Source organism: Tachyglossus aculeatus, chromosome 14 (assembly GCF_015852505.1).
Source record: "Tachyglossus aculeatus isolate mTacAcu1 chromosome 14, mTacAcu1.pri, whole genome shotgun sequence".
NCBI lineage: Eukaryota > Metazoa > Chordata > Mammalia > Monotremata > Tachyglossidae > Tachyglossus > Tachyglossus aculeatus.
This window is the reverse complement of record NC_052079.1, coordinates 31,224,375-31,238,151: the sequence shown is the minus strand read 5'-3', so window position 1 is coordinate 31,238,151 and position 13,777 is coordinate 31,224,375. Positions and strand designations below refer to the sequence as shown.

At 41.0% G+C, this 13,777-nt stretch overlaps 1 protein-coding gene across 1 annotated transcript in view; it reads right to left on the bottom strand.

Moving 5' to 3' along the window:
- Positions 1-13,777, bottom strand: part of TMTC2 (transmembrane O-mannosyltransferase targeting cadherins 2) — a 372,172-nt gene that overhangs the window by 59,857 nt on the left and 298,538 nt on the right. The window contains exon 9 of the mRNA XM_038756319.1: positions 12,191-12,272. Within this exon, the coding sequence (XP_038612247.1) occupies positions 12,191-12,272 (82 nt within the window). The remainder of the gene's footprint in view (positions 1-12,190; positions 12,273-13,777) is intronic.

Here is a 13,777-nt window from a genome sequence, read left to right as displayed (position 1 = left end):
TTGACTGATTCAGACACTGTCCCTAGCTCACAAAGGAAGGGAAGATGAACAGATAAGGAATAAACACTAAGCTACATTTACCAATCCAAAAATAACAATAATTAAGAATCCCCTCCCCCATCCCATTTAACTTTTTGACAGGTTTATCATGTTAAATTTAGATTATACTTAGCAGGCTCCTGGGTTAATTCCATTTCACCTGAGTTCTAATCCCAGCTCTGTCACCTGCCTGCTGGGTGACCCTAGGCAAGTCACTTAACCTATCTGTGCCCCCGATTCCTCATCTATAAAATGAGGATTAGATACCTGTTCTCCCTCCCACTTAGACTGCCCCATTAGGGACAAAGACTGTGACTAGCCTGGTTATCTGATATCTATCCCCACGCTTAGTCCAGTGCTTGGCACATACTGAGCACTTAATACCACCATTAGTACTGCACAGCACACAGTAAGCGCTCAATAAATACGATTGATTGATTGATTGATTGATTGATTGTTACTATTTTTAGGCTCCTCCTTGCCCCTCTCCCTAGTGCCCCCAGAACTATGTGGCTCAGTGGAAAGAGCACAGGCTTTGCAGTCAGATGTCATGGGTTCAAATTCCGCCTCTGCCACTTGTCAGCTGAGTGACTTTGGGCAAGTCGCTTAACTTCTCTAGGCTTCAGTTCCCTCATCTGGAAAATGGGGATTAAGACTGTGAGCCCCCCGTGGGTCAACCTGATTACCTTGTAACCTCCCCAGCGCTTAGAACAGTGCTTTGCATATAGTAAGCACTTAATAAATGTCATTATTATTATTATTACCTCTTTTGTATTGTGCTCTCCCAAGCACTGAGTACAGTACTCTTCATTCAGTAAACTCTTAATGAATACCACTGATCGACTGACTTGATAACCAAGTCCTAATTACATATACAAGAAATTTAGAAACAGTCATCCACTAACATGCATGGACAGACAATGACTGGAGTGGATTACTTGGGCTTGATTAAATTCAGGTGCCACAAAAAAAACCTGAAATGGAGGGAGAGAGCTTAAAATGAGGTGGCAACAAGGAATCTGGTAGTTTACAGAAATTTGAACAAGATAAACTGCTATGTTGCCCCATGGGCAACTCAATGGCAATGCAATGTAGTTTACTAAGTGTCAGGATGGTTTGACAGTAGCTCATCCTCTTCCCATGCTCAGAGTAGAAAGAATAGAGGTCGTTAGTGGAAGAAGAAACTCATTCCTTAGGCAGAAGGCTAAGGTCACGTGCAGCCAATCACAGGAGAAGACTGGAAAAGGAGGAATTGGAGGTACTAGAATTAGATAAATCAATCAACAGTATTTAATGAGCACTTATTGTGCGTAGCATACCTACGTGTTAAAGCACTTACTATGTGCCAGGCACTGGGGTAGATACAACATAATCAGGTCAGACACAGTCCTGTCCCATAGGGGGCTCGCAGTCTAAGTGGGAGGGAGATCAGGTATTGAATCCCCATTTTACAGATGAGAAAATTGAGGCACAGAGAAGTGAAAGGACTTGCCCAAGGTCACACAGCAAACGAGTGGCAGATCCAGAATTAGAATCTGGGTCACCCCAGAGAAGCAGCTTGGCTCAGTGGAAAGAGTCCAGGCTTTGGAGTCAGAGGTCATGGGTTCGAATCCCACTCCGCCACTTGTCAGCTGTGTGACTTTGGGCAAGTCACTTAACTTCTCTGGGCCTCAGTTACCTCATCTGTAAAATGGGGATTAAGACTGTGAGCCCCACGTGGGACAACCTGATCACCGTGTAACCGCCCCAGCACTTAGAACAGTGCTTTGCCCATAGTCAGCGCTTAATAAATGCTATCATTATTATTATTATTATTATCCGACTCCCAGGCGAATGTTCTTTCCACTAGATCACACTGTTTCTCTATGTGCTTGGGAGAGTATAACACAAGTGAGTTAGAAGACCCAATTCCTGCCCTCAAGGAACTAACAAGCCAGTAGAGGAGAGAGGTATTAAAATGCATTACAGATTAGCGGAGCCATAGAGTATAGGGATATAGACATAAGTGTTGTGGGCTTTGGGGTGGGGTGAGGATCAAAGTTCTTAGGGGATTCGGTATTAAAATGCATTACAGATTAGGGGAGCCATAGAGTATAGGGATATAGATGTAAGTGTTGTAGGTTTTGGGGTGGGGTAAGGATCAAAGTTCTTAGGGGATTCGGACTGAAATGCATAGGTGATGCATAAGGGTTGCTTTGTTTGAGATGTAGAACTCAGCACCAGGAGACACAGAGGAGAAGGCTCACTGCCCAAAATAATAAACTGGGCATAAAAGTAGTAATAATAATAATAATAATAATAATAATAATAATGGTGGCATTTGTGCCACTATGTGCCAGGCACTGTACTACGTGCTGGGATCAATACAAGCAAATCTGGTTGGACACAGTCCCTGTCCTACATGGGGGGCTCACAGTCTCAATCCCCATTTGTCAGATGAGGTAACTGAGGGCCATAGAAGTGAAGTGAGTTGCTCAAGGTCACACAGCCAACAAATGGCGGAGCTGGGAATAGAACTCATTGGTTCACCTTCTCCAGGAGGCCTTCCCAGACTGAGCCCCCTTTGTCCTCTCCTCCTCCCCAACTCCCTCGCCCTACCTCCTTCCCCTCCCCACAGCACTCGTATATATTTATACAAATTTATTACTCTCTTTTACTTGTACATATTTACTATTCTATTTCTTTTGTTAATTATGTGCATATAGCTTTAATTCTATTTGTTCTGATGATTCTGACACCTGTCCACATGTTTTGTTATGTTGTCTGTCTCCCCCTTCTAAGCCCATTGTTGGGTAGGCACCGTCTCTATGTGTTGCTGACTTGTACTTCCCAAGCACTTAGTACAGTGCTCTGCACAAAGTAAGTGCTCAACAAATACGAATGAATGAATGAATGAATGAATGAATGAATGAATGAATGAATGAACTCAGGTCCTTCTGAGTCCCAGGCCTATGCTCTATCCACTTCTCCAGCACGTATTCAGTAACGTTTTGAACTGGGAAATGGACAGGACAGCTGAAAACCAGACTGTCCAGGACATAGCCAGAGGAACTGCTACCCAATTCTGAAACATTCAAAATGTTCCATGCCTCATGATTGGTGCCCTACATGAAGAATACCTCAATAAACTATGTTTTCCCTATCAAATAGCTACTTAATTTAAGCTTCATTAAGGTTCTTTGAAGTTCAAATAAATGGGAAAATTAATTATTTTTAAACAGGAAAGGTACAAATATTTGGAAAAGGTCTTTCTTCTCACACATTCATTCAATTAATGGTACTTATTGAGTGCCTGTTTATCTATATTTACATTTCAGAACTTGCTTCTTCCCCGATGTGTTCTCAATGGAATTTTAGAAAATATTCTCTGATCTTCGTCGCCTATGATTGTTCCTTTCAATTACATTAACTTTACTCAGGACTTTTATGGAAATGACAGTCCACTGTAGCTGTCTTTCAAAAGTCATTTTTTTTCTACACAGTGAATCCTTTATCCAGTTAATTCCTAATTTGGTCTTGAGTCCTCTCAGCCAGATTAAAAAAAAAATCCAAAGTACTTTCTAAAAACTGAATCCGAGGATATTTGTCTCCAATTCAACCAATTCTGTTTCTAGCTTTAACGCAATCTGGGTTCAAGAGTTTCTGTATAACTATGGTCATGGCAATAAATTTGGAAGTATGAAATAAATCACCAGAAGAATCCACTGGGAAACTACAATGCTACAGTGAAATAATAAATAGAAGCCATTGTCTTGTATGGGACCAAGTAATTCGTGTAGACAAATTCCATCTTTCTGTGGAAACAATATGGAAGATCCTGCAACCTTCTCACTGCATCTCAATCTCATCTATCTCTCCGCCAACACCTCGTCCACATCCTGCCTTTGGACTGGAATGCCCACCCTCCTCAAATCCAACAATTACTTTCCCCTCCTTCAAAGCCTCATTGAAGGCACATCTCCTCCAAGATGCCTTCCCTTCCTAAGCCCCCCTTTTCCTCTTCTCCCACTCCCTTCCGAGTCACCCTGACTTGGTAGCTTTGTTCATTCCCCCTCCCAGCACCAAAGCATTTATGTACATATCTGTCATTTATTCATTTATAACTAATGTCTGTCTCCCCCTCTAGACTGCAAGCTCATTGTGGGCAAAAAATATGTCCATTTATTGTTATATTGACCGTGAGCCCCCCGTGGGACAACCTGATCACCTTGTAACCTCCCCAGTGCTTAGAACAGTGCTTTGCACATAGTAAGCGCTTAATAAATGCCATTATTATTATTATTGTACTCTCCCAAGCGATTGGTACAGTGCTCTGCATACAGCAAGTGCTCAATAAATATGATTGAATGAATGCATTGCCCCCCAAAAACCTCACTGTCCTTGGCAGTAGGGTACTAAGTTGGCCCACTACTTTTGGGGAAGCTCAATGGAAAGTGCCCCCTCCGTCCCCTCCCCTTCCCCATCACCCCCACCTTACCTCCTTCCCCTCCCCACAGCACCTGTATATATGTATATATGTTTGTACACATTTATTACTCTATTTATTTTATTTGTACATATTTATTCTATTTATTGTATTTTGTTAATATGTTTTGTTTTGTTCCCTGTCTCCCCCTTCTAGACTGTGAGCCCACTGTTGGGTAGGGACCGTCTCTATATGTTGCCAACTTGTACTTCCCAAGCGCTTAGTACAGTGCTCTGCACACTGTAAGCGCTCAATAAATACGACTGAATGAATGAATGAATGGTCTGGGATGGAAGAGGCAATTCAAGGATGGAAAGATTGCATTGGTAAGTGGCTCCTCTAATTAAATCATCTCCCTTCAACACCAGGTTTATCTCCCAACACCCGCTGCCTTGTCCTTAGCTGCACACATGTCTGGCTACTAGGGAACATTTTTCTTAAAACATTCTCTCCAAGTCCAGTCAAGTTGAATTCTGTGATCTGTCTTCTTAGCTCAAAAGCAGTATTGCCTAACGCAGAGAACACGGGCTCGGGTGTCAGATGTACCTGGGTTCTAATCCCGCCTGCTGTGTGACCATGGGCCAGTCACTTCATTTCTCTGCGCTTCAGTTACCTCATCTGGAAAATGGGAATTAAGACTGTGAGCCCTATGTAGGGCATGGACTGTGTCCAACCTGATTAGCTTGCATCTAACCAGTGCTTAAATCAGTGTCTGGCACATAGTGAGTGCATGACAAATACCATTAAAACTGTGTACGCTTTAACTAAGTAACTGTGGTATTTGTTAACTTTGTACTATGTGTCAAACATTCTAAGAAGCACTGGAGTGGTACTTTCATTCATTCATTCAATCGTATTTATTGAGCACTTACTACTGTGTGCAGAGCACTGTATTAACCACTTTAGAGTGTACAGTACAACAGAGTTGGCAGACACCTTCCCTGCTCACAACAAGCTTACCTGCTCACAACAAGCTTACAGTCTAGATGACAAATTTGCAGTCTAAAAGGGATTCAATACCTGTTTTCCATCATTATTATCACTATCATCATTACTATTGTAGTTGTTAAGAACTTACTATGTGCCAAGTAATGTACTAAGCCCTCGGGTAGATACAAGGTAATCACATTGAACACAGTTCTTGTCCCCTAAAGGTCTCACAGTCTAAATAAGAGGAAGTAGGATTTAATCCCCATTATACAGATGAGGAAAATGAAGCACAGAGAAGTTATTAATAATAATAGTAGTAATACTAATGGCATTTGTTAAGCACTTACTATGCGCCAGTCACTGCTCCAAGTGCTGGGGTAGATACAGGATAATTCATTCATTCATTCAGTCGTATTTATTGAGCGATTACTGTGTGCAGAGCACTGTACTAAGCACTTGGGAAGTACAAGTTGGCAACATATAGAGGCAGTCCCTACCCAACAGTGGGCTCACAGTCTAGAAGGGGGAGACAAAGAACAAAATAAAGCATATTAACAAAATAAAATAAATAGAATAAATATGTACAAATAAAATAGAGTAATAAATACATACAAAACGTATATACATATATACACTTAAGTGCTTACTATGTGCCAAGCACTGTTTTCAGTGCTGGGGTAGATACAAGTTAATCAGGTTGTTAGTATGTTTGGTTTTGTTCTCTGTCTCCCCTCTTAGACTGTGAGCCCACTGTTGGGTAGGGACTGTCTCTATATATTGCCAATTTGTACTTCCCAAGTGCTTAGTACAGTGCTCTGCACATAATAAGCGCTCAATAAATACGATTGATGATGATGATGACACAGGTTGGAGAACAGGTATTGAATTCCCATTACGCGGATGAGGTAACTAAGTCATAGAAAAATTAAGGATGGAGAACAGGTATTGAATTCCCATTACGCAGATGAGGTAACTAAGTCATAGAAAAATTAAGGGATTTGCCCAAGCTCCCCGGCACGTAAGTGGTGGAGGCAGGATTAGATCCCAGGTCCTGGGTCTCCCAGGCTTATGCTCTCTCTTCTAGGCCACTGTGGTGGCAGCAAAGGGAGTTCCTGTTTCTACTGAGCTCCTTTTTTCCTGGCCTCCTTCAAAGGTAAGAAATGGCATAGCAATAAGAGCAGTTTCAATAAAACAATTTGGCCCAGGCTGCATCTACATCTTTTAGACTGTGAGCCCGCCGTTGGGTAGGGACTGTCTCTATATGTTGCCAATTTGTACTTCCCAAGCGCTTAGTACAGTGCTCTGCACATAGGAAGCGCTCAATAAATACGATTGATGATGATGATGATCTGCAGCGTGGCTCGGTGGAAAGAGCCTGGGCTTTGGAGTCAGAGGTCACGGGTTCAAATCCCGGCTCCGCCAATTGTCAGCTGTGTGACTTTGCCAAGTCACTTAATCAATCAATCAATCAATCGTATTTATTGAGTGCTTAGTGTGTGCAGATCACTGTACTAAGCGCTTGGGAAGTACAACTAAGCGCTTGGGAAGTACAAAGCGCTTGGGAAGTACACAACTTCTCTGTGCCTCAATTCCCTCATGTGTGAAATGGGGATTAAGACTGTGAGCCCCACGTGGGACAACCTGATCACCTTGTATCCCCAAGGGGGTGGTCTACAGGATCAAGTTAGATGAGAGGTCAATGGTGATTAGGATGGAGTAGATGAGGATTTGGCAAGAAGGAGTTTATTGGTGACTTTAGAGAGGGCTGTTTCCATGGAGTGAAGAGGGCAGGAGCCAGATTATGAAGAACCAAGGAGAGAACTGGAGGAGAGGAAGAGGAGGCAGAGGGTGTAAAGAACTCTCTAGAGTAGTTTGAAAAGGAATAACAGGATAGAGTGATAAGTGGAGGGAGCTGTGAGGTCAAAGTGGGTTTTTTTTTCAGATGGGTTATAAATGAGATATCTGTAAGCACTGGGGAAAGAGCTGTTGGAAAGGAGCAATTGAATATGGCTTTCAATCAATCAACCTTATTTAGAGAGCCACTTGCTGAGTACAGAGCACTGCACTAGACACTTGGGAGAATACAGTATGATGGAGTTTGTATATGTGCTCCCTGCTCACAATGAGCTTATAGTCTAGAGGGAAATAAGTGGTGGGGGACAAGTGTATTGGCAAGGTGAGATGTAAATGCAGCTCTGGGAAGTTTTCAGATGATTTTCTGTGGGACATCTGAACATTTCGTGATCTCTTGGGAAAAATATGATTGTCTAAGTGTCCCTTATTACGTATACAGCACCTATAAGTTTTTAACAATATTATAGATCCCAAAAGTTTTAAAAGGCAAGAGCTGTAGCTCTGTAATTTTGGACATATAAAATAAAATTTTTCATTTTAGCTGTGTTTTCATTCATAAAGACTGTTATACTTTGCTAAAATACAGCCTTCCTCACACTCTTCTTATGAGCCTGTTTAGCTATCAATCACAGAAACAAAGCATAAAGTCAAGGAAGATTATATCCATCTTAATTCCTTCTTTCCCGTGCCTCTTTGGTAGACATACAAGAGGTCTGCAGCACAGCCTACTAAAAACCTGGCAGTACAAAGGATTGGTAGCAATGAAAAGTCTGTTGTGATAGTTGTAAAGAAACGGAATCCTAACTCATCATTACAAATCCTTAAAATCCCTATTATCATGTGCCATCTGGGTCGTATTCTCTGTGTCTCCACAGACTGCGTCACTAATAGCCAAAAGTCAAAACCACATAATCATCTAGCAAAAGGATAAGCTTAGAATGAAACACAATATCACAATGACATTTTACTTGGCACCTTCAAAAGCTTCAAGAAAAACTATTCCAAGAGGGTACAAGTATTTAAATTTAGTGTTTAATAGTTAGAGAAGTGTATTGGACATTTGATCTCTGTGCAAACATTCAATGCCAAGTTTGAGAAAGGAACTGATTAAATCATAGTTTTATTCCTGGACTGTCAGTCTCAGCAGGCAGAAATCCTTACAAAGAGCCAAGCCTAAAGTACGGAGACACACTTTAAATTCGACCTTATGGGTTAAGGCAGCCTCGTTTGGCTAACCAAAGGCTGTGAATATTACATGAATGTCATGTGTATGTTGCAGCCAGCAAATCTGTGACATGTCTCCTTCCCACCAGTTGTTGGATGACTTCAATGGGAAAATGAGCATTCGTTGTAGCTTCTGGCCTACCACTTTAAGAAGTTTCATTTTGCTGAATGGGAAGTAATTTAGATTACCATTATCTGCTCTACTTGAGCAGAAGCTAACTGGTAGACAATAAACATTTAACATGGCTTCTTTGGAAGTGTGTTAATCAACAGTGGACCCATATATAATAGGTTACTTACAGCACAAATACAAAACAAAAGGGCATCAAAAAAATAATCGTTTCCTCTTTATGTGGAAGTACATTGTCCAACGCTTCTAATATCTAGTAGCTTATCTAGTCTTCCTGTTTTTTCTTCCTTCTTTTCCTTCTTACAGAGGGCTTTGTCTATTAACTGGCTCACTGCTTTACCCAAGGAGGTGAAATAAATAAAGATGAAAGTCAAATCAATTCATTCTCTTCTTTGTTAGTCATTCTGATTAAAGGTTTGTTAGGTTGGGAAGTTGAAACTATTGGATCGAGTCAGGTCTTTATTGCATAATCTATTCCTGTCTCTCAATACCTTGGTCACGCTAATCTATTAAGAGGCCCAGTGGTACTGACTTGTCAGATAATTGAAAGTGATTTGCATCTTAGGCCTAGATTTAAATGACAACATATGGGACACAAAGATGTAGGTTAGCCCTAAAGGCCTCTGAGGTCAATGATGTGTGTGTGTGTGTGTGTGTGTGTGTGCACACGCGTTAACATGCATATTTGGGTGAAACAGACTTCCCTCCGTTACAAGGAGTCAGTAAAATTAGGAATGTTAACAAGTTCCACCCCATGGCCCAAAGATCCTGAAGAACCCTGTGAAGGGACTGGCTCCTGAGAGCATGAGAAGTGTGAGCCCACTGTTGGGTAGGGACTGTCTCTATATGTTGCCAACTTGTACTTCCCAAGCGCTTAGTACAGTGCTCTGCACACAGTAAGTGTTCAATAAATACGATTGATTGATCAGCCAGAGTTGGAGGCCATCAGGAAGTTGATGGGCCAGCCATTTCCTGGAGTGGCTGAAAGAAGGTCTCCAGCAAAACCCAGCCCTAGGAGAAGGGCCCCAGAGGTCTGCACTGGGTGAAGGCAATAGAGGGTGAAGGCCAGGTTATTATTATTATTATTATTATTATTATTATTATCTCGGTATTTGTTAACTGCATACTAGTTAGAGAAGCAGCGTGGCTCAGTGGAAAAAGCACGGGCTTTGGAGTCATAGGTTATAGGTTCAAACCCCGGCTCCGCCAACTGTCAGCTGTGTGACTTTGGTCAAGTCACTTAACTTCTCTGGGCCTCAGTTACCTCATCAGTAAAATGGGGATTAAGACTGTGAGCCCCCCGTGGGACAATCTGACCACCCTGTAACCTCCCCAGCGCTTAGAACAGTGCTTTGCACATATTAAGCGCTTGATAAATGTCATTATTATTACTATGTGGCAGTCACTTGTACTAAGTGCTGGGGTGAATACAAACAAATCGGGTTGGACACAATCCCTGTCCCACGCGGGGCTCACAGTCGCAATCCCCATTTTACAGATGAGGTAACAGACGTCGAGAAGTGAAGTGACCTGCTCAAGGTCTCAGAGTAGACAAGCAGCGGAGCTGGGACTAGAATCCATGACCTTCTGACTCAGGCCAATGCTCTATCCAGGTTATTTGGGTGCTGCTGAGGGACTATTCTGCCAGCGGAAAGTCTCCCTCTGGTCGATGGGACACTGATTGGGACACAGAGCAGGTCAGATTAGCTCTATTCCAGATCTTGAACTCACTGTCCATTCGAGGAGCTCACTGTGAAACTTGCAGTTCTCCAAAATAATTCTCTCTAACTAGAGAGTACATAAAGCCTACTGGACTCTATCAAAGAAAACTGCCTAACAATTCAAGTGTTGGGGGTCAGTGCTGGTTGGGAAATCTTTAGAGCCTCTTGTTTCAAAACGAATGTTGAAGATAAACTGACCATGGAGACCACTGACTGTACAAAATAACCTTTCAGAATGAATACATCATTTCAAATTCAACTTCATTTGTAGCCATTAAGTAGTTAAATCTGAAAGGATATGGTCTGAAAGCTCTCAAACATGTCATTCTAGCATGAGAAAGAATTTTAAGCAATACAATGTCTATGGCATCAGGCTGAGGGCAAGTGACAGATTGGCAGTGGAATAAAAAAGACAATATTTCATAGCATGCCATACCAAGTGGTCTTTAAGAACTACGGCAAATGTGGAACTATTTTAATTTGTGGGAACAGTACAGCACGAGGACAAAAATCCTGGTTGGAAATGTTTTGAAATCTCATATATACATCTGTGTGGGTGTATAGCATATATGTATACACACATATACACACACATAGTGTGTGAGTGTGTAAATAAAATGTTCATTACTTCATCATATAGTAATGTGTGGTACTGGAGTGTTATAACACATACAGATACAATTTCTATTTCCAAATAGAAATTGGGAGTTTTAACGCAACAAAATGTGCAAAATTACATGCTGCATTACACTGGAAAGATAACATGCCACTTTTCCAGATTTATAAACACTCACACAGAAATGTAAATAAGCAAATGGACTTGTAGCTAGTTAAGTGCATCCTTCATTCTATTATTTCCATTCTTTTACACTGCCAGACAGCCATTGATTTATTTGTACCAGCTGGAGGCAGGCAAAGAAATTAAACAATACACAAGAATAGACTTTCTTCTCTTCTTCCAAGTTAGAATGTCTTTCTCCCTCCATGTATTTCACCTGAGATTACCTCACATAGTAAAATCTTCCAATTACAAAAATCAAGACAGAATCCTTTTGGGGGCTCCTGAAAAGCTCTTCTATCGATAGGAAAGCAATAAACAGAACCCACCCTGTGTCAAAGTGGTAACATATTTTGCATCTCAACACATAAATGATAATGTGTTAATGATAAATCAAAATGTGATATTTGTATTTTTTAATGGTGCTTGTTCTTGGTGTTTTAGACAGAAGTCAAACCGAAGGAAACAAACTGTCTAGGTAAAGCCCCCAATCCTGAGATTACTCGCATAGTAAAACCTTTCAATTACAAAAATCAAGACAGAATCCTTTTGGGGGCTCCTGAAAAGCTCTTCTATTGATAGGAAAGCAATAAACAGAACTTACCCTGTGTCAAAGCAGTAACATTTGCATCTCAACACATAAATGATAAGGTGTTAATGATAAATCAAAATGTGATATTTGTATTTTTTAATGGTGCTTGTTCTTGGTGCTTTAGACAGAAGTCAAACTGAAGGAAACAAACTGCCTAGGTAAAGCCCCCAATCCGTTCCTGGAAATGCAGGTACCAGACTTGGAGACTAAGAAAGCACCAGTTTACAGAAAGGCGACAGCAATTTTGGAATTTTTCTCACTAGAGAAATGCAGTGCAAATTACCTGAAGAGAAATGAAAACACTTTGTGCCCCGGTGGTATGGTTATCAAACTTTTAGAAGGAAGTAGAATTCGTTTGTGATATTATTGCTTTTTTGCCAGCAGTGGTTTGTGAATTCTAAATAATGAATGCTAACAATAACTCGCCATGAAAAATTGCAATCTTTCAGAAACTCACCGTAATGCATGTAACAGTTTCCCTTGGTTGGATCCAGCTGAATAGCCTTCAAGAAAAACCTTTCAGCCTCAGCCTTGCGTCCCTTTAAAAATAGAGAAAACATGGATCATTCGATGTTTATAGTCAAGGGGCAATCAATTCCTTCCCCCCAGATGGCAACCACTGCGTTGTCTCTCCAAGCCTCTTGAAACTACTGGCTGAATGGACTCCTGGCTTGACCTGATGATGATATTTATTCTAGCCACATGCCCTCGGCTGCTTCCTAATTTTGAACCACAGAACAGAAAGATTGATCTGATAAGTGATTAATCTTTTCTACCATGCTTGGAAATTAGAAAGCAACCATATTAAACCCAAATAAGTACATGGTTAAATTCCAACCAATTATGTGGTTCCATTCAGAGAAGTACGTTGCTCCACAGATAATCTCTCCCAGTGTTTCGCAGAGTGCTCTGCACACAGAAAATGCTTAATAAAAATTATTGCTACTACGATTACTGGATAGAACAAGAAAATCAGAAATCAGGAGACTCGTTTTTTATTTCTGTCCAACCTAATCCCTATGTGAGATGGGCTGTGTTTTTCCATCTGTAACAACTGAACCAGTGTGGTTACTCTGTGGACTTAACCTAATTATCAAATTTTACTCAGAGATGTGTTTTGAGACCTATGAATAAAAGAATGGTTGTTCAAGTTTATTTATCTTCCTTAAATATGAAAAGTCTTAAAAGAATGATCCTCTATAGTTATGAACATAACCATTATTATGTTCATAACAATGATTTATAATCATAATCATAATTTATTTTGATGACTGGGGAAAACACCTATCAGTTAAACTCACCTAGGTCTTCCCGAGTGAGGGAGAGGATGGAGTAGAAGACATGCCTTTTAGAAGTAGTTTTCTTGTTAATGGAAAAAGTTATTTTTTAGGGATCTTTCTCTGCAGATCTGTCACTCCAGAGGACATGCTTGGAGAAACTATTTTCGCTTTACCAAGAAAACCCATGGAGTACCAAGTCCCTGCTCCTCCTCATCCCGTTTCTTCCAATAATTATGGTATTTGTTAAGCACTTGCTATATGCCAGGCACTTCTTCCTCTTCCCCCAGAAAGTTCACCCCAGGTGCCCATACTCCTGGTAATGAATTGTCTCAATGCCACCTGAATTTGAAAACTACTATTTGCAGGGTGTGTGGCATGCTATTGTGCTTTTCCATTTTTGCTTTCCTTTTTTCCTCTGCCTAAATTCCATCTCTCAGCTCTTCTTTTCAAAAAGAAAACAATCAGTCAACCAGGGGTATATAGTAAGCGCTTACCATGTGCAGAGCGTAATTACTAAGGGCTAGGGACAGTACAATACAATAGAGTTGGTACACACAATCCCTGCCCATAGAGATCTTACAGTCTAGAAAAGCAACACAAAGGTGGTACTGTTTCTTTGCAGATGCCATTAGGAAACCATTGCATTAGCAAGGACATCCCAAGGTTTATCTAGGTCATATTTTATCTGTGCATTTTTAACAGTATATGTTTGTTTTATGGTTAAGCACTTAGTCTGTGCCACATGTTAAGTGCTATTACTGGAT